Source organism: Lithobates pipiens, unplaced genomic scaffold, assembly GCF_037356315.1.
Source record: "Lithobates pipiens isolate NorthernLeopardFrog02 unplaced genomic scaffold, aLitPip1_a1.2 Scaffold_3, whole genome shotgun sequence".
Lineage (NCBI taxonomy): Eukaryota > Metazoa > Chordata > Amphibia > Anura > Ranidae > Lithobates > Lithobates pipiens.
In genome coordinates this window covers 190,432,138-190,459,126 of record NW_027507790.1, presented here as the reverse complement: position 1 = coordinate 190,459,126, position 26,989 = coordinate 190,432,138, and the positions used below count along the sequence as shown (strand labels likewise).

The 26,989-nt window shown below is 44.8% G+C and overlaps 1 protein-coding gene across 2 annotated transcripts in view; it reads left to right on the top strand.

Annotated features, from left to right (window-relative positions):
• Positions 1-26,989, top strand: part of SGTB (small glutamine rich tetratricopeptide repeat co-chaperone beta) — a 114,381-nt gene that overhangs the window by 13,853 nt on the left and 73,539 nt on the right. For both annotated transcript variants that reach the window (XM_077462644.1, XM_077462643.1), the window contains exons 2-3: positions 4,747-4,876; positions 20,840-20,943. In XM_077462644.1, coding sequence (XP_077318770.1) covers positions 4,777-4,876; positions 20,840-20,943 — 204 coding nt within the window. In that variant the 5' untranslated portion in view covers positions 4,747-4,776. The remainder of the gene's footprint in view (positions 1-4,746; positions 4,877-20,839; positions 20,944-26,989) is intronic.

Genomic DNA, 26,989 nt, shown 5'->3' with positions numbered 1-26,989 from the left:
TAGACTTGGGATATAGTTGGTGGAATATACGTTCCCAAATATTTCAGGGCCGTAGGGGTCCATTTGAATTTAAAATCCTGATGGAGCCTTGTTACAAGACCCTGGGGGAGACCTATGCCCATCGCCTCAGACTTATGAAAATTTATCTTCATATTGGAGATGTCCCCATACTCCCTGAATTCCTGCATCAAGTTGGGAAGAGAGATCGTTGGGTTGGTCAGGGAGAACAGCATATCATCTGCATATGCAGCAATTTTGTATTGCTTGTCTCCCACTGGAATCCCCGTAATGTTCGGATTGGCTCGCACCTTACGCAGGAAAGGTTCCAGCGACAGGGCGAAAAGGAGAGGGGACAACGGGCATCCCTGGCGAGTGCCATTGTGTATCTCAAAGGGTTCGGACAGAACCCCATTAACCCGGACCCGGGCTGTCGGGCTAGAGTAAATAGAGCCAATCCAATTTAATAGCCTCTCGCCAAAACCCACATGATGCAAAACAGAAGTCATGAATCTCCAGTTCACCCTATCGAAGGCCTTCTCCGCGTCCGTCCCCAGAAAGACACAGGGGGTCTTGGTGTCATTGGCTATATGTAAAAGGTTAAGAACCCTGACCGTATTGTCTCGTGCCTCCCTGGTGGGCACGAAGCCCACCTGGTCCAGATGGATCAGAGACGGGAGAAGGCCTTGTATTCTGGATGCCAGTAATTTCGTAAATATCTTAAGGTCCGTGTTGAGTAGTGAGATTGGCCTGTAACTACCACATTGTGAGGGATCCTTTCCCTCCTTAGGGATTACCGTGATGTGAGCCAGCAGGGAGTCCCTTGGAAATGTCTGTGTGGTCCCCAACGAATTGAAGAATTTAAGCATAAAGTTCCCCAATGACGGTAACAACGTTTTATAGTATTGGGCTGTGAACCCATCAGGTCCCGGGGCCCTACCGGTCTTCGCCGCCCCTACCGCCGCCTGCAACTCCTGCTGGGTAATAGGTTCCTCTAGTGCCTTACTTACCTCCTCCGGCAACTTGGGCATATCGGAAGCGGACAGATAGTCATCCATATGGGTGTGGGAGATGGTGGGAATCCGTAAGTTATACAGAGACCCGTAAAATTCTTTAAATTCCTCCGCTATCTCCCGCGGGAGGGTAGCTTTCCGGTTGTGGGGGGTCTTAATATGGGGGACATAACTCGCAAGCGCCTGATCTTTTAACGTTTGAGCTAGAATTCTACCGCACTTATTTCCGGACTCGTATGAGATTCGCCGGCATTTTTGTAAGGCTGCCTTGGCTTGGAATTGCATTAAGTTGGTAATTTTATTCCGAAGAAGCCTAATTTCCGTTTCGCTTGCTGTAGTCTGGATGTGCTTATGCCTAGCCTCAGCTAGATGCAGGTCCCTAAGTAATGCTGTCACCCGTGCCGTGCGTCTCTTCTTGATGCGCGCCCCATGCTTAATCAGTACCCCACGGATAACCGCCTTATGTGCCTCCCACACTATTCCTGGGCTGCTGCCAGGGGTGTCATTGATAACAAAATAATGCTCTAATTCCCTGACCACATCCTGGAGTACCTCCTTGTCCTGCAGCAGGCTTTCATTCAACTTCCACGTCCGTGTCCTGGCGGTGTCGCCGTCCGTCAGGGAATAGGAGATTAAAATGGGGGCATGGTCTGACCACGTTATTGGTTCAATAATGGCGTCTCTAAGGGCATGCAATTGGTCGTGAGGGATGAAGAAGTAATCAATTCTGGAATACTGTCTATGGGGCGTAGAATAGAATGTATAATCTCTCTCTGACGGGTGGAGTAACCTCCACGCATCGATCAGCTGTGCTCTGTGTATGGAACGTGCAATACGATGCCTGACACTTGGGGTAATGGAGGAGTGTCCGGAGGATGTATCCTCCGTAGGTATCAACGGTATATTGAAATCCCCTCCCACTATCAATTGGCCTGAAACAAATGTCTGTAGAGTAGTCAGCGTCTTGGAAATAAAATGGTCTTGGCTGGAATTAGGTGCATATATGTTTGCAAACGTAACAGCAACTCCCCCAATTGTGCCCTTGAGGAACAGGAATCTACCCTCCTGATCCATTTTTACTTCTGAACCCCAATGATGTTTTATACAGGGGGAAAGGCTGTGGTCCTGAAGTAGTTTAGAACGCGTTACTTGTCAGTTATGAGCTAGTTCTAAAGTTTTCGGCTGACTCGTGAAAAAATGTGGAAGTTTCTCCTGTCTGACAGGTGAAGTGTTTGTAAACCACAGACATGAAATTTGAAAGCATATCACTCTGTAGTGTGTACTGTATCTCTATTAAGACCACTAAGTGCCATTTCTGTCTGCTGCTTCATTCCTCTGACAAGTTTTCCTGACACCAAGAGAAAAAAGGTAACAGGTGAGGGAGTTTCAGCACACGGCCTGTGATTGACAGAATTAGCTCTGTTCCTGTCTGCTGTGTGCTGTCTGCCCTTCTCTTCAATCAGCTGCCAGAACTCTAACTATTGAGCTCTACAGAAGAACATGTCAGCTCTCCACCCCCTGTTTTCTGACAGCTCAGACAAGCTTTATAAATTATGGACTTTGAATGGATGTGGAGAAGAGAAGGCTGCAACAGGTGCTTCACTGGGTATATGTTAGGCCCCTTTCACACGGGACGGATCTGTAATGATCCACCCCGTGATGATCCGCTTGCTACGCGGGGATTGCTCCGTTTATCCAGCGGATGACAGGGCGGTCCTAAATGGCCTAAGGGTTTGCAACCACTTTAATAAACATTCAACAACAAATAATGTGCACACTACAGTAACTAACAGCAGTCAATCTTATTGTCTTACTGTTTTGATATCTGCTTGCTATGTATTACTAAAATTCACAAGATCATTGACCTTTGCACTGCTTCATTGAAAAAGGCAAACAATTTAGTTGTGCAGGTCACAACCTCTGCACTTCCATACAGAATTTGGTTGCCAGCCGACTAATGTGTGTACAGCCTATTCTCTTCCAGAGTCAATCTGCTCTTATTTATATGAAGCAGATTATACTAATGTACTTCCCTTGGACATAACTCAAATATTATCTCAGGGGCCTCTTCAAAATCTCTTCAAAACTGCCTCGAACACAGTCTCCTTAAAGTGATCGTGTCTCTAGAGCAAAAACAAAAACTGCTACGGGAAAACTTATAAAAAGCCTGCAGATATGTCTGGATGATGGAACACCCGTATCTCCCAAACTTTTAAGGCCCCTTTCACACGGGCACCTCCATCTAACTGAATCCATTTGCTCAGCGGTGGGGGGATCCCTTTACTGATTCCCGCTGAGCAAGGGTGGATGACAGGTCCGTGTCCGCTCACTGTTCAGAGCAGACACAGACACAGTCCTGTCTCCTCTATGGGGAAATCGGATGGAAACTGACTGCCTGTCCATTTCCATCTGATCCGCCAGATGGATGGAAGATAGGACCACCATCTGTCTGTTTTTGACGGACAAGATTGGATCAGATGGTGGCGGGTGTCAGTGGACATCCGTCGCTCCATAGAGGAGACTAGAGGGTCTGATCATGTCTGCCTGGAAAACTGACAGATAGACCTGATCGGAAAACCAGTGTGAAAGGGCCCAAGGGTTCCTTCAGGTGAGCCTGGTATTTTTAATTTTAGAGAGCATAGGGGCTGATTTACTAAATCATGTGGAAATAATGAGACTGTGGCTAATCACATGTCAAAATGCTCCAGTGTGAACCAGGGCTAAAATGGCATTTCTATCATTTTGAACAGATTTCCTGTCACTTCCTGTTGTGTTTACAGGATAGGAAGTGAAGAGAAATCTTCCTAAGAAGACACTGATGGCAAACAACCTCTGGCTCAGACCCTTTGGTGCCTGCTCACCACAATCACTTGTAAACACAGAAGTCTGGTTTCTGTGTTTACTAGTGACAGCTCTGCACTCTGTGTGTAACCCCCATGAACTCTGCACTCTGTATGTAATGCAAGCCTGATATTTAATGCCCCTTTAAGACCCTTCTACTGTTTGTGAAATATGACCACATCTGCTATTTGATGTGATTTGGGGGGTGTGTGTGGGGGGACAGGTTTTGGGGGGTTGAGGTTGAGTTCCAGAACCTATTGTTTGAGAAAAAAAGCCCTGCCTCCTCCCATGCCTACATCTCCTCCTGGACACTGGGGGTCCCATAGTGCTTTGTGCCCATCACCAATATGCATCAATGCTATTGGTAGGAAGTCCCTTTTTTTTTTTTAATCTTAAAACCTCACTGAATGCTGAAGAGCCTGCAGACTGCTATTGGCAAGTAGTGGTTAGTGTTATATAAATGAAGAAAAGATATGGGATTCATTTTTTTCATGGAATATGTCATCTATTGGTCTTCAGGATGGATTTGCACCATGCACATTACATTTAGCGCAGTTAAAAGCACTTTAGTTGACATGCTTACATTTTTTTTTTTTTTTTTTTACGAGTTTTGGTGATGTGTGTTTTTTTCACAGCAGAAGCGTTTTACTGTGTAGCCTGTTTTGATTATCACCCAGTGCATTGATCTTAACTGAGTCTATTGGAAACAAAGGATTTTGGCTTGTCACTGCTTGGGCCTGCTTTGAGCAATCCAGTGCAAAGAATTTGGTGTGATTGGGTCCCCAGTGAATCTGTGTTTGTATTTTCACCAGCCTGGAATGATAAATTATATAGGAGTGCATAAATTTCCTCTTTTTTTTTTCTCAAATTTTTCTGAATTCTATCCTTGTTACAGTGATTTAAGCATTGCCGATCCACTGAAAACATGTCATCCGTCAAGCGTCTGGTGTATGCAATCATCCAATTCTTAAGAGAGCAGAGTCAGCGGGATGTGTACACGGCAGATGAACAAGAAAGTTTAGAAGGTAAATAATTAACATGGACAGTGAATTTTAAAGCAATACTAGAGCTTGCAAAGAAACACTTAAACCTTATAGTAAAAGGTTATACTTACTAAAAACATGATGACGACTCTGCGATAATGGCTCTCCTGAAGGGTTCATGCATAAATTAAAAAAAATGCTCATGGCATGATTTATAGTTTTGTTATGTTTGCATTGCAAGTGTAATTTAAACTGATATGTATACAATATATAAACCCAATCACTAAAATTTTTATATAAACTTTAAAAGAGAAGTATGGGGGTAAAAAAAAAAATTATATATATAGATAGATAGATAGATAGATAGATAGATATACTCACTTAGGCAGATGTAGCATTGATCTTATTCTGCATCTGTCCCCTGCCGGCTCTGCACTGAGAACTGAGCGATCAAAGACCACTGATCGCTCAGTTCTTCCCTCCGCTCTGAGCAGAGATCGGTGACTGTCAGTCCAAAAGGAATAGGGCGATTCTGCCAGGAAATGTCCTCCAGTGAACTGTACTAGATTATCATTATTGTCAGCATCAGCTTCAACATAAAGGTTAAGGGGAGGAGGAAAGACTGGGGGAGTACTTGCAGCAGCACTTCAGGTAGAGGAAGCAACTCTGGAGAAAACTAAAGTAAAAAAATAGAAGGCGCTTCTAAGTGCAGTATTAAGGAGTATTTATTAATAAAAAGCGGTTAAAAAGGCTTACAATGTAGTAGATCAAATGAACATCTCAGTCAGCATAATAGACATCCTGTAGAGTCCACCTCTAGGGGGAGTGAGAGTTGGCCTGCAGCTGTGAGAGGAGAGGGAGAAGCGTGGAAGCAAGATAGCCGATGGTCTTCCAGAACCACGCTGGAATGTATGGGTGGGAGCTAACGTCAAGGGGCGGTAACAGGTCTCAGAACAATTCAGTCCATTATCAGACCTATGCCCCTGTGTATGGAATCTATCAGTCACCAGCTCTCTGCTCATCCCCTTAAGCACCCACTGGAGTACCAGGCTGTGCAGGGGACGGGAGTGGCTGGCTCAGTCTCCCAGTGACTCACTAAGAGGCTAAGCCAGTTGCTACCCCAGGCATCTGGGTGGATTCCGAATGTAAAGAGCCTGGACAGCAAGTGTGAAAACAAGTCACAGGAGTGCAGAACAAAGTGCACTCCTGTGGTCCATAGGAGAAGTAGGGCCAAAATAGCTTTGCCAATATACTTCTTCTTTAGGTTGGGTTTACATTAGAGAATGCAGCGACTCACAGCAGGAGCCCAGTGTGTCTTTATTCACCTTTTCAGGTCTAATTTTCAATTTTGGGCTGAATTCAGACCTGAAACAGACTAAAGGATACACAGGGCACCTGTGCAATTTGCACCGGAGCCGCTGCAGAGATATGTGAACTGACTCCATAGAGAGCTGGTCACAATCTCCTGCTATGCAAATTGGAAGCGGGGAAACCTGCATCCAATTTGCAATAGTGTGAACCCAGCCTTAATGTCAATATAATTTAAAAAATAATTTTAAATATTTTTAAACCTGCAGCTTTCAGTACAATAATACCCGCTTATCCTGCCATGAAGGTCATTCCGTTTCAAGCATTTCTTCTATATGTGCTCCTGCATTGTGACATTGTCACATGAGCTTTCAGATGGAGACTATAAGTAACTGTTTCAACACACATGGCATGTTCCACTCTTGTCACCATCAAGAAAGTTGCCATAATAATTCTTTTGCAGCCATCAGTGGAGTGCATGTAGACAGGAAGTAGCTGTAAAGCATTAAGGTAAAAAAACCTGAGTGCAGCTACTCTACCCCCCCCCCCCCCCCATCTAGATCTAGCACTGTGCACAACAGCAGCAACTCCCTCCTCATAGGCTCAGAGACTATTGCAACACATAGTGTGGCTTGACCCCCCCTCCTCACTGGCTGTGATTGACAGCAGCAGGTGCCAGTGGCTCCTGCTGCTGTCAACCATAGCCAGTGAGGAGGGAGTGGGGGGTGGGGTCGAGCTGCGCTGTGTGTTTCAATGGGCACACACATCACTGCTTGGGAGTGAGCCCATCTGAGTGCCCACCTTAGCAAGCGGCTTGCTATGATGGCCACTCAGCAGAGGATAGAAGCCAGGAGCACCAACCGAGAAGAGGAGTATTGGGGCTGCTCTGTGTAAAACCATTGCACAGAGCAGGTAAGTATGACATGTTGGTTATTAAAAAAATATAGGTTTACACTCACTTTAAGCTGTAAAGCTTGGAAATGAGACTTGAATGAAGTATGTACAGTATTTGATAATAGCTAGCTTTTCCCTCAGAAGGTTTTAAACTACTTGTATATCAGCTGTGTGAATGAAGAAATCTTAGGGCCCATTTACAATGCGTTGGCTTGTATTGTTAATTTTTTCATGCATCGATGTACCTCTTGATAACAATTGCAGTGCATGAAATTAATGGCTGTTGATTATGTATGTAAAAAAGCACATGGAAAAGTGGGAATCTATCCTTTCTACTACATAACTGTTGTAAATTCACAGGAGAAAGCACTTCCAGATTGTAATGCGTGTTGCCAACATAGCCTGGTGTAGCACTGACCCCCGAAGGAGCGGCTGATTTGCTGGGCTTACCGTTACCTTCTTGACCTCATGTGCATCTAGGGCAGTGATGGCGAACCTTGGCACCCCAGATGTTTTGGAACTACATTTCCCATGATGCTCATGCACACTGCAGTGTAGTGGAGCATCATGGGAAATGTAGTTCCAAAACATCTGGAGTGCCAAGGTTCGCCATCACTGGTCTAGGGGTTTCCTGAGGTAGATGGCCCAAAGAATTGTAGAAACTGACACTGGATCCGCTTTTGGGATTTTTATTTGCAAAAAAGAGTAGACAAAACACAGTCTCTCAATGAAGGTTAGAGGATTTAGGTAGAAAGTTCAGGTACTCTTGGAACTACTCAAAATAGGAAGTCTCTCCCTATAGAAATCTAGAGAATAACCACTCACAACTGGATTTTCACAGCTATCGGATAGACCTCCTCTCACTAGGCCTAGCAGCCGATAGAGTGTTCAGATAAAGCGAAGCCTCTGCCACAGACTGGCATATGGAACGTTTGAATAAAGTCTCTGCCACGGACTTGTAGAACACTTGTAGTAAAGTCTCTGCCACAGACTTGTTGTAGAACACTTGTAGTAAACTGAAGGATGTAGACAAATTTAGAGAGCCCTCATACTGTACCAGTATCTTGCAGCCGGTTCAGCGATACCGTACGAGTGTAGATTTACTTGGGGTCTTTCAACTAAGCCTCCAGGCTCTTTCTGAGAAGCCAACCTTCAGCGTGGCCTTCTCCGGAGAATCCTCCCCTGGTTGCTTCCTCTGTTGCTGGGCCCCTCCACAGATGAGACGGACCCGGACCACCTCTGAATCCTCCCTCCAATTACTTTGCCTCGGCCTAGCCAACCCCGAGACTTGGAATTGGATGGATCCGCACCCTAGGCCATGAGGGCCATGGGGGCTGGTCAGGAGGACCAGGATCAAACAGACAGAAAGATCTTCTGGACCGGAACCCAGAAGCATGTGATGTCAGTACCTTAAGTACCCTCTTCCAAAATGCACATCAGGATGACACTCCCATTGGGCTGGTTCCGAGAAAAGTGACACTCAATGCGCCCAGCTGAACCAGGTTCTCACACTTGCCAGTGATGACAGTGCCACCTGGCAGAACACAGTGCAATCCAGCTAGACTGGTACTGAAACCATAATTTGGTATAATTAAACCCAAAACCAAACTGCTGTTTTAGGAACTTTAAATAGAGAAAAAAAACACATAGCGCGTGCTCTTCAGGAGACGGCGCTACACTGGTTTTTAAGATTTTTGACTGATGTAAAATAAGGCCTCATGTACACTGCTGCCCCTAAACATAAAGTTAGGAGCTTTTGTCTTTTTTTTTTGCCAAAGCCCCTGAACTCAACTCAATAAAAGCCTAGGGGGTTAATTTACTAAAGACAACTAGCCTGTGCACTTTACAAGTAAGGGGGAACAAGGTAAAGATTCACTTTGCAAAAAATACCCAATCACATGCAAGCAAATAAAAAAAAAACATCATTTTTGCTTGCACGTGATTGGATAATGGAAGTCAGCAGAGCTTCTGCTCATTTACAAAGCTCTGGAGCAACTGCACTTTACAAAGTGCACAATCGATTTGCCTTTAATAAATCAACCCCATAGACTTTTAGCAGAGTTTAGGGGCAGTTAAATGTCTCTCTCCTGAATGCAGAAAAATCAGGAGAAGAATGTTTTGGCAAAAACCGCAAGAGCGGCAAAATTGCATCAAAAAATTTTTTTTTTGCTGCCAGGATAGTTACGTTTAAGGGTGGCCAGTGTACATGTAGCCTAATTATGGCTTACATTAACCGAGGCATATAGGGGTTAATGAGTGAGCATGAGCAAGGGTAACCACCAAAAGTATTCAATTCTAATTCTTCCCCTTTCCCTGTGCTTGATGGCTTTGATGGAGTAGCAATCGCATAGAAAGGTTTTTCCTATCAATATTAATGAAAGATCTCTACATATTTGGGGATTTTTAAAAAAAGGAGTAGCGCATGTTCAATTTTCAAAGTGAATTTTCTTGATAGCTTGATAAATGAGGTGGAGCTATGCCAAATTCATTCATCCAATCATGTGCAAGCAAAAATTCTATAGTTCCCTGTATTAAAGCGGTATTAAACCAAAAAAAAAAATTAATATATTGCAGCTTACTAAATCCCCCTGCTGTCAGTCCTGTGAGGAGAGAGTGGGGGGTAAATCATGTGAGAAGAGAATGGGGGACATGGCTGAACTGTACCGTGTCTGTCTATGGATGCACACAGCACAGCTCAGGAGCACGCCTGCACGGGTACTCCATAGCACGCGGCTTGCCCCCATAGGAAAGAGGAGCACATAGTGTCAGCGGGGCAAGCAACCACTGCTCTGTGTAATATCCTTGTACAGAACAGGTAAGTATAACCTCTTTTTTATTTTAATTACAATCATTTTAATTTTCCTTCTATGTATCGCTACCCCCACATGAGTCACTAGTGAATAAGGGATCCCCACCGTGCACAACCAGGCACACAGAATTTTCCACAGCACTCTTGAGTCAGAAAACAGTCCTTGCAGTTTTGTTTTTATTTTTTTATTAGCAATATAGAACTCGGCTGGGGTTAAAGGTATTATATTATGGGATGCCCACTTGACTTGAACAGAACTTTCCAGGGACAACTTCTGTACAGACTATTTACACACTCCTCAGCTCCTCCAGTACAATACTTGCTTGAAGCACTACAACTCCTAGGATCAGCTGGCACACTGTTAGGTGATTGGTAGCAAATGCCCTTTATTGACAGGTACCGCTGGCCCCTTGGTTGTGTAGCAAAGTCTGCTTCCATCTCAGACTGCTCTCACCCATGTCCTACCATCCCCTAGCCCATCCACCTTTAGGAGATCCCTGAAAACGAATTTATTCAGGGAAGCCTACACCCACCTAACAACTGTCCCCGAGCCACCCCCACATCAAATCATTTTCGGCAGCTATTACCTTTTGTACCACCACCCCCTCCCTTTAGAATGTAAACTCTACGAGCAGGGCCCTCCTGTACCTTTTGTATTGGACTGTACAGTAATTGTGCTGCCCCCCCCCCCCCCCTATACATTGTAAAGCACTGCGTAAACTGTTGACGCTATATAAATCGTGTATAATAATAATAATGTCCTCTCAGGCTGGCTCTCAGTCCTCGCTGACTGTAACACTCACCAGCCCACCTGGCTCTGTTCTCTTTGGAGATCTCCCGGACGTGCTTTCTGGCTTCTTTTGTACCGACACCTTCTCCCATGCCACTGGACAGGATTCCTCCTTGGCTTTTCAGAGGATGCCTCCTGTACGCGACTTCCAGACCCGAGGTCACCCACAAGAGTCCACCAATAGCCTCCTAGCACTCAATCTCAAATCTTCCACTCAAACTCTCCTGCCCAGCTGGGCTGACCCAGAATATTTGAGGGGGCCTGTCCCCTGCCAGCCCATCTGTTGGGGATTGTTCAGGGCCCCTGTGAATACTCCAGGCAGCTCCTCCTGACCTCGCTCCCATTCTTCTGGAAGTTTCCAGCAAGTTCCAGAATTAAGGGGAGCTACCATAGATGCCGCCCGCTGAGTCATACCAGGCCTCCCTGGATCACTCACCCAACCCAGATTAAACACAGGCTTGGCTGCCAACCTAACACTGCCTATTCTGGTACACTAGAGTTTGCTACATGATTTTTACCTTGTATGGGTATTCTTTGCAAAGCAAATTATCACTTAGCTTTACCTCATTCACTAAACTAGGTGAAAATTCACCTACTCCTTCAGTAAATCAACTCCACAGTGCTTTTGTGTGTGTGTGTGGACATTTTTAAATTGGTTTTGAGAAAAGGAAAATTGGTGAAGTTGGAAAAATCTTTTCTGAGGGCACTGTAGTGCATGTAGAAGAACTAGGAGTGTTTTTGTCTTGATGTAATTTTTATGGCATACAGAATAAAATCAGTTAAAGAGTGAAAGAAAATGTAAATACAATCATATTTTGGCCTGAATGCTGTTGTGCTACTGAAAATCCCCCTAGGAGTTCCTGTCCACCTCGCCGCTGCCATTATCTGACCTTGTGCTTCATGTGTAGTAATGAACAAAGGTTAGAGGCTTGGCTTCCTAACACATTGCTGAGTTGTCCTTTTGCTTTACTGCTAAGGTGACCTCATTTATCATACAGTGCAATAGATTTATTTATACCAGACTGACTTGCTGAGATGTAAACAATTTTATAAATAAATCTCTGCATAGAATTAATGTCACACACGACAATTTTATTAGGAAAAAAAAAGATATAAAACGGAACTCCAACCAAAATGTTTTTGGATAAAGTCTCTCAGTTTATATTGCTGTCTGTGTCCTCTGACTGTTCTGTCTGACATTCAAAGAGAAGTATGGGAATCATACTTTCCAAGGTGGATGCAGCATTGGCTTGATTCTGCATAAGAACTGAGCGATCAAAGACTGCTGATCGCTTGGTTCTCAGTGCTTGGTGTCAGTCACCTCTGTCTGCTCTGCACCCCCCCCCCCTGCAATCACTGGAGCACTGAGCTGTGGAGGGGGTGGGAGCAGCTGGCTCAGCCTCTCAGAGGCTTGCTGTAAGGCTGAGCCTGGAACGGCTCTGTGACGTAAACTGACAGCGGGCTTCAGCTGTCTGCTGAAAATGGGTCATATGAGTGCAGGACGAACTGCATTCTTATAATCCACAGGAGAAGTTCAGCCAAACGAGCTTTGACTTTACTTCTCCTTTAGTTATTAAGACAGGAATTTGAAACAAGTCTTTCAGAGACACAAGCAGCATTAAACAGCTGTCAGAACCCTTCTTCACTCTACTAAAAATGTCTTAACTAAAGTTGGGCTTTAACCACTTCAGCCCCGGACCATTTTGCTGGCCAAAGACCAGACCATTGTTTGCGATTCGGCATTGCATCGCTTTAACTGACAATTGCGTGGCCATGCGACGTGGCTCCCAAACAAAATTGATGTCCTTTTTTCCCCACAAATAGAGCTTTCTTTTGGTGGTATTTGATCACCTCTGCGGTTTTTATTTTTTGTGCTATAAACAAAAATAGAGCGTAAATTTTGAAAGAAATTCATTATTTTTTACTTTTTGTTGTAATAAATATCCCCCAAAAATATATATAAAAAAAATTTCCCTCAGTTTAGGCCGATACGTATTCTTCTACATATTTTTGGTAAAAAAAATTGCAATAAGCGATTATTGATTGGTTTGTGCAAAACTTATAGCGTTTACAAAATAGGGGATAGTTTTATGGCATTTTTATTAATAATTTTTTTTTACTAGTAATGGCGGCGATCAGCAATTTTTATTGTGACTGCGACATTATGGTGGACACATCGGACATTTTTGACACATTTTTGGGACCATTGTCATTTATACAGCAATCACTGCTATACAAATGCAGTGATTCCTGTGTAAATGACACTAGCAGTGAAGGGGTTAACCAGTGGGTGGCAGTGTAGGGGTTAAGTGTTCCTAGGGGTGTGTTACTAACGTTTGGGGGCTGGGCTTTGTTTTAGTGAACACTGATCTCTGCTCTAATCACATGGAGCAGAGATCAGCATCACTTGTTGCTAGGCAGAATGGGGAGATGCTGTTTACAACGGCATCTCCCAGTTCAGCCGCCCCGTGAGACGATCGCGGGTATGCCCGCGGCGATCGATTCCGCGGGACCCGCGACCAGACTCACTGGGGTCCCGACCAGCGCGCGAGCTGCGATGGCAGGGCGGCATTTAAGATTGGACGTCCCTGTACACCAATATGCCTGCCTGTGCCATTCTGCCAACGTATATCAGCGTGCACTGGTCGGGAAGTGGTTAAAGTAGAATTCCAGCTTAACACTAAAGCCCCATCCATACACACTATCAGATTTTCTGTTGATTTTTGTCTTCAGATTTAATAAAACCATGTAGTGCAAGGGCCTGCCAAACTGAAATTCCTAAGGTTTGACCTCATATTATATGGTTTTAGTAAATCTGAAGGCAAAAATCAGCAGAAAATCTGATAGCGTGTATGGGGCTTTAGTCTTACAACTGTTCTCTCCCCCCTCCTTCTACATATACTGCATTACCTGTGTAAAAAAGATCTATATACTTACCTATTTTTATATTTCCCCTATGTCAGTGAATGGTAGCTGCAGGGAAAACATACTTGGCAACAGCAGAACGAATTCCCCCACAAACGGGGTTTTTAGGCAGCAAGAGACAATGATAGATGCAGGTAGAAGTAATATGAAAAATATTTTAATATTTGGTAAAAGACATGAGCTCCACCTAAGCATTTAAAAAACAAACTCATATGTACAAAGTACAGTAGTATCACATGGAAGTATACTAACAGACACAGCTATAAATTACACTGTATAATATAATGACAGTAAGAATATATATCTAATCCTAACGCGTTTCAGCCCCCTGGGGGGTCTTCTTCAGAGAAATGGTGGTCTGTTGATAAACATACTTGGCAACAGGCCCGGATTTGGTGGGACAGTCCCACTTTTTAGTTACCTGTCCCTTGAAGTCTATGTCTGAGGCTTTGTCCTGAGATTACACCACGAAGCCTGAGACCGTCACCACCTACAGTGCCTTGCGAAAGTATTTGGCCCTCTTGAACTTTTCAACCTTTTGCCACATTTCAGGCTTCAAACATAAAGATATAAAATTTTTATTTTTTGTGAAGAATCACCAACAAGTGGGACACAATTGTGAAGTGGAACGAAATCTATTGGATTTTTGAAACTTTTTTAACTAATAAAAAAATGAAAAGTGGGGCGTGCAAAATTATTCGGCCCCCTTGCGTTAATACTTTGTAGAGCCACCTTTTGCTGCGATTACAGCTGCAAGTCGCTTGGGGTATGTCTCTATTAGTTTTGCACATCGAGAGACTGAAATTCTTGCCCATTCTTCCTTGCAAAACAGCTCGAGCTCAGTGAGGTTGGATGGAGAGCGTTTGTGAACAGCAGTTTTCAGCTCTTTCCACAGATTCTCGATTGGATTCAGGTCTGGACTTTGACTTGGCCATTCTAACACCTGGATACGTTTATTTGTGAACCATTCCTTTGTAGATTTTGCTGTATGTTTGGGATCATTGTCTTGTTGGAAGATAAATCTCCGTCCCAGTTTCAGGTCTTTTGCAGACTCCAACAGGTTTTCATCCAGAATGGTCCTGTATTTGGCTGCATCCAACTTCCCCTCAATTTTAACCATCTTGCCTGTCCCTGCTGAAGAAAAGCAGGCCCAAACCATGATGCTGCCACCACCATGTTTGACAGTGGGGATGGTGGGTTGAGGGTGATGAGCTGTGTTGCTTTTACGCCAAACATATCGTTTTGCATTGTGGGCAAAAAGTTCGATTTTGGTTTCATCTGACCAGAGCACCTTCTTCCACATGTTTGGTGTGTCTCCCAGGTGGCTTGTGGCAAACTTTAGACGAGACTTTTTATGGATATCTTTGAGAAATGTCTTTCTTCTTGCCACTCTTCCATAAAGGCCAGATTTGTGCAGTGTACGACTGATTGTTGTCCTATGGACAGACTCTCCCACCTCAGCTGTAGTTCTCTGCAGTTCATCCAGAGTGATCATGGGCCTCTTGGCTGCATCTCTGATCAGTCTTCTCCTTGTCTGAGCTGAAAGTTTAGAGGGACGGCCAGGTCTTGGTAGATTTGTAGTGGTCTGATACTCCTTCCATTTCAAAATGATCGCTTGCACAGTGCTCCTTGGGATGTTTAAAGCTTGGGAAATCTTTTTGTATCCAAATCGGGCTTTAAACTTCTCCACAACAGTATTACGGACCTGCCTGGCGTGTTCCTTGGTCTTCATGATGCTCTCTGTGCTTTCAACAGAACCCTGAGACTATCACAGAGCAGGTGCATTTATACAGAGACTTGATTACACACAGGTGGATTCTATTTATCACCATCAGTCATTTAGGACAACATTGGATCATTCAGAGATCCTTGCTGAACTTCTGGAGTGAGTTTGCTGCACTGAAAGTAAAGGGGCCGAATAATTTTGCACGCACCACTTTTCAGTTTTTTATTTGCTAAAAAAGTTTAAAATATCCAATAGATTTCGTTCCACTTCATAATTGTGTCCCACTTGTTGGTGATTCTTCACAAAAAATTTAAATTATATATCTTTATGTTTGAAGCCTGAAATGTGGCAAAAGTTTGAAAAGTTCAAGGGGGCCGAATACTTTCGCAAGGCACTGTAGCCCTAGACCATCTAGCCCTACCCTGCTACTTATCAATGCTGCAATATTTACATATAAATATGATCCATATGTAAATCGCCCACTAAATCATCCAGTGGAAGTGGGCCAAGTGGATGTAAACAGTTACAATTGTGATCAAGAGTCCTGCAAGCAGTGTCACCGCTGATCATACTACCAGGCATAGGAGTTAAAGAGGAAGTAAACCCTGATGGGTTTACTTCCTCTTTGTCTGCCTGTGAAGGTAAAGTATAATGGGCTACTATGCATCGCATAGTAGCCCATTATGTGTCACTTACCTGACACAGGAGCCAGCGATGTCGCCGCTGTCCCCTGTAGCTCGGAGCGTCCATCTTCTTCCTGGGTATCGCTGCTCCGGCCACTCACAGCGCCAGAGCAGCGATGACGTCACTCCCGTGCATGCGCATGGGAGCCGCCACTAACGGCATATCACCGTTAGCAGCAGCACACTCAGTGTGCCTGCGCGCCGCTGTCTACGGCGCATGCGCCGTAGACAGCGGTGACTGGCTTTTTGTAAATATCTCCTAAACCGTGTAGGTTTAGGAGATATTTCTTGGACCTACAGGTGAGCCTTAATCTAGGCTTACCTGTAGGTCAAAGTGGTTTGTAAGGGTTTACAACCACTTTAAACAGTGCTTCAGCACAGGGAGCAGAGGAAAGGGGGGGGGGTTAACTTATGAAAGCTTCCTCTGGATTGGCTGAGTGGGCTGATAAAGTCACGCTTTCAGACTCGGCCAATCAGAGGAAGCTTTGTATGCATTCACAGAATACAAAACTGGCTATGAATGGCTGAGTGCTGCTCAGCCACACTCTGCTTTGATCCAGTGTGAGACGGGAAATCTGTCTCACAGCTGGAGCCCAGCACTGTGTACTTTATGTAGCTGAAGTCATAAGTAGTACATACAGGGCTTAGAGACACCGCAGCACTTACTGAAGCAAACAGCTTGTTTGGACCAGCTTGGTCCAAACGATCTATTTAAAGTGAAATGAAACATGGACATCAGCTTTAAAATGTAAACAAAAATCGATTGGCTCGATGCAGCTTTTAGTAGTGGCTAGATTCAATGTATCTTTTTTTATCCAGAGATTGTTTAAAGAGGAACTGGAGTCTGCTCATATAATTTCTAATAAAAACCTCTTTGCCATTCTGAAGCTTCCCTCCAACCACTTTGCATATTTTATATATACTGCGATTCTGTACTTGCCAAATATGCTGCAGAAATCTCCCTCCACTGAGTCTGGCTGCATCCATTTTAACTGTGGGCAGCTGAAGCTGTTGCCTGTTCACTTCCTGGATTTACACAGACACACAGAGGCACACCTCCAGCTCTGCAGCCCTGCAGCTCTCATTGGCCCTCTTATGACCCATCCTGCCACCCCTTCCTGGTAAACTCTCATGTGAGGGAGAGTGAGAGAGCTGTGCATGATGTCACAAGCCTAGGCTAATGACCAGATAAGAAACAGGAAGTGGGCTGTATAAGGTATTCACTGGCAGAAAAAAAATGTTTTACTATCCAAGGGCAGAAGATTTAATAGATGAAAAGATGAACAAATCATCACCTACTGAGTATACAGCTTTTGTACTCTTCTATTCCTTACCTATATTTCCAGTTTAAGCTGGTGCTATGACAGCTGCCCCAGGTTTCCTGTTTTAGGACCCAACTTGTCCTAACGACACCCCAAAAGAATTTCATTGGCTCTTTACTGCGATCGGGGTTGGGCTGTGTCAGGATGAGAAGCCTCGCCCCTGATTGCCACTCTGTGCACGCCCTAGGGGTGTACATGAGCGCCATCCACGTGGGCAGTACATGTGACCAGCTGTGATTGGACACAGCCGGTCATGTGGTCAAGAATCATTTTTTATTGGCTCTTTACACTGATCTGGGATGGGCTGTGTTCAAGGGACATGCCTCATCCCCGATCATAGGTGGCCCGCAGGAGCGGCGAGAAACCAAGGACGTCATATGACACCCTCCCAGGATGGGAGATCCAATCTGCGGACGTCATATGGCTATAGCCCGGTATTGAAGTGGTTAAAACAATATTAAAGCCTTGTTTAAAAAAAAATAACAAACATGTTATACTTACCTGTCCTGTCCTCTCGGGTCCCATGCCGGCGCTCCTGGCTCATCCCTTCGGTGGCTGGGTGCCCCCACAGCAAGCAGCTTGCTCCGGGGACACCCAAGTAGCTGCGCTCCTGAGCCACGGCTCTGTGTGCCCATTCACACGTGGAGCTGTGGTTAGGCCCCACCTCCTCTGTCTCCTAAATGGCTCACTGGCTGGGATTGACAGCAGCATGAGCCAATGGCCAAAAGCCAATCAGGAGTGATGCATATGCATGAAGGTAAAAAAACCTTGTGCCTTTACAACCACTTACATTTTTATCAGAAGCAACAGAATAGCTTCCTGCAATGAAAAGTTAATAGTTGCCTGTCCTGATGCCTGTGCTGCAGATCTTGGCTTTCTTAAAGAGCTACGTTGTCTGGTCTGAATCTTCCACATTTGATACGTGCTATGCGAGTCTTATGTTCCTTTCCTTCCATGATGGCTATGTGTGTCTGTTTGGATTTGAGATTGAGGCTACTATATTGGTGAACATTACATGCCGGTGTTCTGACATATAGCGTCCATCCATCGGATAGTGTCCGTCCCGTACTGCGCAGGCGCAGAGCTTGCACAGTACAGAGCAGAAGGAGATTCGGAAAATCTCCGAAGATGAATGGCGCCTGCGCCGTTAGTGGAGGTGCTAGCCACACCATCCAAGTGGACATAGGGCTGGAAATATTAGAGGGCCCCTGGCGAGCTCGCTTCGCTCACCACGCTTTGGGCACGGCCTCGCTGCGCTAGGCTATTTTTATTTCAACTCTATGTCCACTTGGATGGTGGGGCTAGAACCTGGACTCACGGCGCAGGCGCCGTTCATCTTTGGCTATTTTCGGAATCTGTGTGTCCTGTGTACTGCGCATGCGCAGTACACAGTGGACACTATCCGATGGGGGACACAATGTGATGGGACACCAGGACCCATTGAACTGTATTGGCTTAGCTTGGAGACACCTGAAGGTGTCGGTTGTTCTGTATACCTGATTGATCTCTTTAATTGGGGATCATAACTATCTGGTAAGAGGCTTATATTGCGGTGGATGGAACGTGCGCATGGTGGACTTTCTAACTTTTTCACGTGGCTTTGCATTCAGTGGAGTGCATCACTATCCTGGGAAAAATCCGAACCCTCTTTTTACACAACATATCTCATCTGCTTGTGAAACAAGGAAAAATTACTTTCATTGAATGATTTGTTTCACTGTTTGATTATATATTGTGTACAGTACACTCATAGTACTGTTCAACCTTATTCATAATAGGAAGCGCCTATCATTTGTGTATATATATTTATACATCACTGTAGATATTCCGGTGATATATAGGTGCAGCTCTTGCGTAAGATATTACACATATACAGAAATATTTTTTGTTGCTTTTTTTTTTATAAAGATAGATCGCTCTATCTACTCCCTTTAGTATAATGGTACAAGGCAGGGGTGCCTGATGCCCCCACTGATTTTTGTGATCTTGGTAGAAGCATTTTTGTGTAAAATAAGAGATAATATGGATACAAACAGGTGTTACAATAGGTTCAGGACAGCGCAAATCTGTCTTTGGGGATGATTTCTTGTGTTTTGTGACCAAGCCCCAAGTTTCACTCTTAACCACTTGCCAACCACCCGCTGCAGATGTACTGCGGCACGATGGCTCGGCTGCTAGCCTTCGTTGGCGGTGCATGCTCCGTTTGGCCAGCGGGAGGAGCCAATTAGCGGACTCGATGTCCGCTGACCACCCCGATCATTCCCCACAGAGACAGAACGGGGATCTGCTGAAGTAAACAAGGCAGTTCTCCGTTATGTCAGGGGATGGCACGGAGATCTGTCTTCCTGCTAAGCAGGAGGACAGATCTGTGTGTTTCCCTAGTCACACAGTCCCCCATACAGTTAGAAAACACAAACAGGGAACACATTTAACCCCTTGATCGCCCCTGATGTTAAACCCTTCCCTGCCAGTGTCATTAGTACAAAGTCAGTGCATATTTTCACCACTGATCACTGTAATAGTTCCCAAAAAAGTGTCAAAAATGTCAGGTGTTCAATCTGTCCGCCACAATGTCGCAGTCCTGCTAAAAATCTCTGATTGCCGGCATTACTAGTAAAAAAAAATTAAAAAAATAAAAATGCCATAAATCTATTCCCTATTTTGTAGACACTATAACTTTTGCGTAAACCAATCAATATACCAAAAATATGTACATATTGGCCTATACTGATGAATACACTTTTTTTTTATTGTATATTTTTTTGGGATATATATTACAGCAGAGAGTAAAAAAAAATCCCCCGGTCGGATTTTCCAATGGAAAATGTTCCATGGGAGCTTCTTGTCGGAAATTCTGACCGTTTGTAGGCGCCATCTGACATTTTCCATCAAAATTTCCATCACACAAAATTTGATATCTGGATCTCAAATTTTCTGACAACAAAATCCGTAGTTGGAAATTCACAATTCCAATGCACAAAGTTCCACGCATGCTCGAAATCAGGCAGAAGAGCCGCGCTGGCTATTGAACTTAATTTTTCTCGGCTCGACGTACGTGTTGTAAGTCATCGCGTTCTTAACGTTCACAATTTCCGACCAACTTTATGTGACCATGTGTATGGAAGACAAGTTTGAGCCAACATCCGTCGGAAAAAATCCATGGATTTTGTTGTCAGAATGTCCGATCAATGTCCAATCATGCGTACGGGGTAATATTGTTTTTTTTTCAAAATTTGCTTTTTTTTGTTTATAGCGCAAAAAATAAAAACCGTAGGGGTGATCAAATACCACCAAAAGAAAGCTCTATTTGTGGGAAAAAAAGGACGTCAATTTTGTTTGGGTACAGGGTCGCACGCCCACCCAATTGTCAGTTAAAGTAATTCAGTGCTGTATCGCAAAAGATGCCCTGGTCATTAAGGGGGTAAATCCTATTGGGGCTGAAGTGGTTAAATAGAATGGCTAAATTAGACAGATTTCAAGAACTGTCAAAGTTAAGATTAATCTTAGTAAACTAGTAATACAGATACTAATTTTTTTTCTTCTTTTAGTTGCAGTACAGTGTTTGGAGACTGTTTTTAAAATCAGTCCTGGTGATGTACATCTTTCTGCACCCAACTCCTTGGAAGAATTATTTTCACAAGCACATTTTAAGGTATTTTATTTAAACTGAATATTTCAATATTTCTGTGCATTTTAATTTTTGTAAAACCAAAGTTATACTATTTACATGAAGTAGTGTGTCTCAAAGATTTGTTATTATTATTATGGGCCCAAACTCGCTGTCTAGAAAGTCTGGGCTGGTCTGAGCTCCGGTTGGCCATATAGCGGCAATCAACTACCTGTTTGTAGTAGACAAAACATGCTAGATTCCACCATGTTCGCCTCTACTGATCCCGATACTCTAGCATTAGTGCAAAGATACAAATGTTATGTTGTTCCATTTGGTTAGCAAACTTTGGTTGTGAAGTTAAACATGGATTTGTGTGCTTTTTGTGCTAGAGTTGATTTTATGTCCGTTCTGGCTCAGCTAGTCTGAAATTTCTCACTGTGTAATTTGCACCAAATTGTTATTTATGTTGGGGAACATAGGCGTGCACACAGGGTGTGCCTGGTGTGCCTGGGCACACCCTAATCACCCAAAATTGCCAACTATCATGGATGACATGTACATTACTGGGGCAAATCTCCTCCCCCAGCAGTTTCAGGTGCTCCCAGCTCTAAGAAGGACTGGAGGAACATCCTCAAGATGGAGCCTCCTTCCCCCTTGCTTTCTACCAGTACTGCAATTAAGTTTGAGTGGGCGGGATGCGGAGATGGTGCCGGCCTCGCCTTCTTCTGGTGGTGTGTCGCGCATGTGCTGAGCAGGACAGGTGTGTGTGTTTGAGCTTTAGGGTGCACCCCCTAATGCAACAGGCTGCGAGGACGTTTGTTGGGGAACAAGTAAAACTGATGTAGCTCAACATCTGTGTTATGCAGGCACAGCTTTCTGCACCCATCTCCACATTTTAGCAAAGAGGGGAGTGGCTTCATAGCACCGGGCCTTGCTTTGCCACACCACAGTCAGCATATTGGTGGAATATCACCTCACATTTTAGGGTCTTGCAATGATGAACAAATCCAGTATGTTGCATACTTCTTTTTTAGATGTCTTCATAGCCTGGTTTTGGATAGCAGTTTCTCCTGAGAGTGGAGGGGGGAGGACAGGCTTTGGAAGTATGTTCTGTTTGTTAGAAACTATAAAATAGATTACAATGCAACATGGCACAGATTTTCTACAGTGTACAACCATGTGGTTGTTTATGTAATGCACTGTGATGGGCACCGTGTGCATGGTGTGGCACTGTGAAGGGCACCGTGTGCGTGGTGTGGCACTGTGATGGGCACCGTGTGCATGGTGTGGCACTGTGATGGGCACCGTGTGCGTGGTGTGGCACTGTGATGGGCACCGTGTGCATGGTGTGGCACTGTGATGGGCACCGTGTGCATTAGGGATGAGCTTCGTGTTCGAGTTGAACATACGTTCGACTCGAACATCGGCTGTTCGCCCGTTCGGCGAATTCCGAACGTTGTGGGCCGTTCGCGCCAAATTAGTGTGGCGCTCACGGCCCACAATGCACTGCGCCATCGCAGTGCATTGCTGGCTCATGATTGGCCAAGCATGCACTGTGACCCCGCATGCTTGGCCAATCACAGCGCCGGCAGCGAGGAGAGCCATTATTGGCCACAGGCAGGATGCTTTAACCACTTCCCACCCGGCCAATGCGTATATACGGCCGGGTGGGAGCCACCTGCTCCTGATAGGACGTTTGGGAACGTCATTCAGGAGCAGCGGGATCGCGCGCGCGCGCGCCCGCGCAGCGGCGCGATCCCGATGTGCTCGTGTCACCCGGACACGGCACATCTCAGATCGGCAGGAGGGCTCTGTGATTGGCCCTCCTGATCACATGACGGCCGTGTCCAATCACGGCCGTCATGTGATGTAAACAAACAGCCGGTTGCTAGGCAATCGGCTCTCCTCTCCTCACACGGAAGTCACCGCTGAGGAGAAGAGAGCAGATCGCTGCAGCTGGCTGATGATCAGTGAGTATGGGCTGCTTTTTACAGCTTTTTACTCACTGATCATCAGTGTAGTGTACACACACAACACACCACACAGTACAAACACAGTCCCCACATATGTCCCCAAAACACACATGTCCCCAAAACATACATGTCCCCAAATAATAAAAACACATGTCCCTAATAATAAAAACATGTCCCCCACATATGTCCCACTAAAATCACATGTCCCAATGATTATCTGCACACATATGTACGTGATCACCTGCACACATATGTACATGATCATTTGCGTACATATGTCCGTGATCACACAAACCAATTATTATACACTTAACGGAATTTTTTTTACCAAAAACATGTAGCAGAATACATTTTGGCTTAAATTTATGACAAAATTTGATTTTATTGGATTTCTTTTCAAATAGAAAAAAGAAAATATAGTTTTTTTTCCAAATTTCCGCTATTTTTGCGCTTATATCGCAAAAAAAAAAAAACGGAGTCGTGAATAAATAACACCAAAATAAAGCTCTATTTGTGCGAAAAAAATGATAACAATTTCATTTGGGTACAGTGTAGCATGACCACGCAATTGTCACTGAAAGAGCGAGAGCGCTGAAAGCTGAAAATTGGGCTGGGAAGGAAGGGGGTGAAAGTGCCCTGTATTGTAGTGGTTAATAAAGGAATTTTTCAAAAGTGTGTTTGTCTTATTTAACCATTTTTACACTTTCTTTGTGAAATGGTAGGGGTACTTTTGTACCCCCTTACCATTTCAAACAGGGGGGGCGGGATCTGGGGGTCCCCTTGTTAAAGGGGGCTTCCAGATTCTGATAAGCCCCCCGCCCGCAGACCCTCACAACCACCGGCCAGGGTTGTGAGGATGAGGCCCTTGTCCTCATCAACATGGAGACAAGGTGCTTTGAGGGGTCACAGACCCCCAAAGCATCCTCCCAATGTTGAGGGTATGTGGCCTGGTACGGTTCAGGAGGGAGGGGGGCCGCTCTCTCGTCCCCCCTCTTTTCCTGCGGCCTGCCAGGTTGCGTGCTCGGATAAAGGGTCTGGTATGGATTTTTAGGGGGACCCCCACGTCAATTTTTTGTTTAAATTTGATGCGGGGTTCCCCTTAATATCCATATCAGACCTGAAGGGTCTGGTATGGATATTTAGGGGGACCCCCACGTCAAATTTTTTTTTAATTTGACACGGGGTTCCCCTTAATATCCATGTCAGAGCTGAAGGGCCTGGTAATTGAATTTAGGGGAACCCCCACGCTTTTTTTTTATTTTTATTTTTTATCAATGAATGAATGAATTGTCGGCTAATACAGAGAACACTCATTGAGTGTTCTCTGTATTACGGAAGCCGACAATTTAGCCGCAAGTGATTTTAAAAGACTTTTTTTCCTGCACAAATGACACTTTGTGCAGGGACAGTTCTAAGCACCAGAAACATGCGCCCCTTCACAGGCATACTATAGACACCCCCCAGCTACGAAATTTAAAGGAATATTACACTTTTATTGTTTCACTTTAATCATTATTAAAATCACTGCTCCTGAAAAAACGGCCGTTTTTAAAACTTTTTTTTGCATTGATCCATGTCCCCTGGGGCAGGACCCTGGTCCCCAAACACTTTTTAGGACAGTAACTTGCATATTACCCTTTAAAATTAGCACTTTAGATTGTGAACGTTCGAGTCCCATAGACTTTAATAGGGTTCTAAAGTTCACACGAAGTTTAGGTCTGTTCGCAGGTTCTGGTGCGAACCGAACAGGGGGTTTTTCGGCTCATCCCTACTCTTGGAGCATACGCTGCGTGGAATAATGGACAGGGCACTTGAGGCAGAACAGAGGCAGGAAGAGGAGGACTTCCTTGCCTCTCAAGGCCCCCTTTATCCAGACAGTGTTCCTGCTGTGCCACCCATCACACAGGAAGAGGATGAGGAGGAGGAGGAGGATGATTGTGTCAGCATGGAGGTGGAGGCTGGCACTCAGCATCAGCAGCAGCAGCAGTCTTGTAAGGATGATTTACAGTCCCAAGAAACCCGTGGACTTGTACGTGGCTGGGAGGAGGTAGCTGCGGATCATGTTGTCCTTAGTGACCCAGAGGACCCCGGACCAAATGCCTCAGCTAACCTACGCTGCATGGCCTCCCTGATCCTGCAAAGCCTGTGGAAGGATCCTCATATTCTTCGCATCAAGGAGAGGGACCATTACTGGCTGGACACTCTCCTTGATCCACGGTACAAGGGTAAGGTTGCCGACCTTATCTTGCCGTCGCAGAGGGAGCAGAGGATGAGACATCTCCGGGAGGCCTTGCAGAAAGGTCTGTGCAACACGTTCCCAGAGACTGGGAGGTTACAAACTCCTGGTCCTGGACAACGTGTTGCTGAGGCATCGGTCAGAAGGAGCGGTGGAGAAGGTGGCCATCTGACCGATGCTTTCAGACAATTTTTTAGTCTGCAGCCCCAGGGTATGATCGGTTCCAGCAACCATCGCCAGCGTCTGATTTACATGGTGCAGGAATACCTAGGGGCAAGGTCAGACTTGGACACCTTTCCCACCGAAAATCCTCTGGCTTACTGGGTCTTGAGGATGAATCACTGGCCAGAGCTTGCACAGTATGCAATTGAGCTACTGGCCTGTCCTGCATCCAGCGTTCTTTCGGAACGCACCTTCAGTGCTGCTGGTGGCTTTGTTACCGATCACAGGGTGGGCCTGTCCACCGACTCAGTTTATTGACTGACCTTCATCAAGATGAATCAGTCTTGGATCACCATCAGCTACCAAGCACCTGAAGCTGATGTAACCGAATAATTTTTTTAGAAATATCACATCCCTTCAAGACTGCCTAAGCTGATGCTGAGTGACTGTCCTGTTATGTTGATTGTCTATCCTATTCCTCCTCCGCTGATATGTTGGAAGAACATTTTTGGTTCTGGGTGATGCCACCAGCCCAAAAGTTTAATTACAATTTTTGATGCAATGCTTTGCAGCAGGGCTCATTCCTGCACTACAACTAGAGTATATGGGAGAGGTTGCAGTGTCGTGGCACCAGCACCAGTGCCTAAGGCCCAATTTTTCTGCCCCTGTTTACCAGGGGCGTTTAATTACAATTTTTGATGCAATGCTTTGCAGCAGGGCTCATTCCTGCACTACAACTAGAGTATATGGGAGAGGTTGCAGTGTGGTGGCACCAGTGCCTAAGGCCCAATTTTTCTGCCCCTGTTTAACAGGGGCGTTTAATTACAATTTTTGATGCAATTCTTTGCAGCAGGGCTCATTCCTGCACTACAACTAGAGTATATGAGAGAGGTTGCAATGTCGTGGCACCAGCACCAGTGCCAGCAGCCCAATTTAACAGGGGCATTTAATTACAATTCTTGATATAATATTTCACAGGAGGGCCCGTTCCTGTGCCCACCCAGAGTAACTGTGAGGACTTATAGTGTTGTGACACCAGCACCACAACCACCAAAGGTCAATTTTTCTACCACTGTTCAACAATGGCATGTAATTACAATTCTTGATATAATCGTTCACAGCAGACGGCAAAACAAATTATACAGAGTTGATAACCCTTCCCTATGTTTTCCAAAAAGCTTAAAAATAGATTTTTTGACTGGAGCTACACTTTAAAAATGTACCAGTTGAAAATTACAAACAGATTCTACTTAACACAACAAACCTACACAGTTCCTGTCTTGTTTGCACCACCTGTATACTGCTGTTCTGAGTATATAGGGCCTGGGGGCCACACGTATTTACTTTTTTTAATATGGGTACGGGGTTCCCCTTAATATCCGTACAAGACCCAAAGGGGCTGGTAATGGTCAGGGAGGGCTACCCATGCCATTTTTCTCAATGATTTTCAACCATATTGCAGGAACCAGATATAACATTAAAACCGCAAGCAGTTTTAAATGACGTTATTTCCATTAAATGTCATTTTGTGCAGGGACTGTTCTAAACACGGGAAACACGTGGCACTTCACAGGCATACTATAGACACCCCCAGGCACGATATTTAAAGGAATATTTCACTTTTTTTTCACTTTAATCGTCATTAAAATCAGTGTTCCCGCCAAAACGGCAATTTTTAAAACTTTTTTTTGCATTGACCCATGTTCCCTGGGGCAGG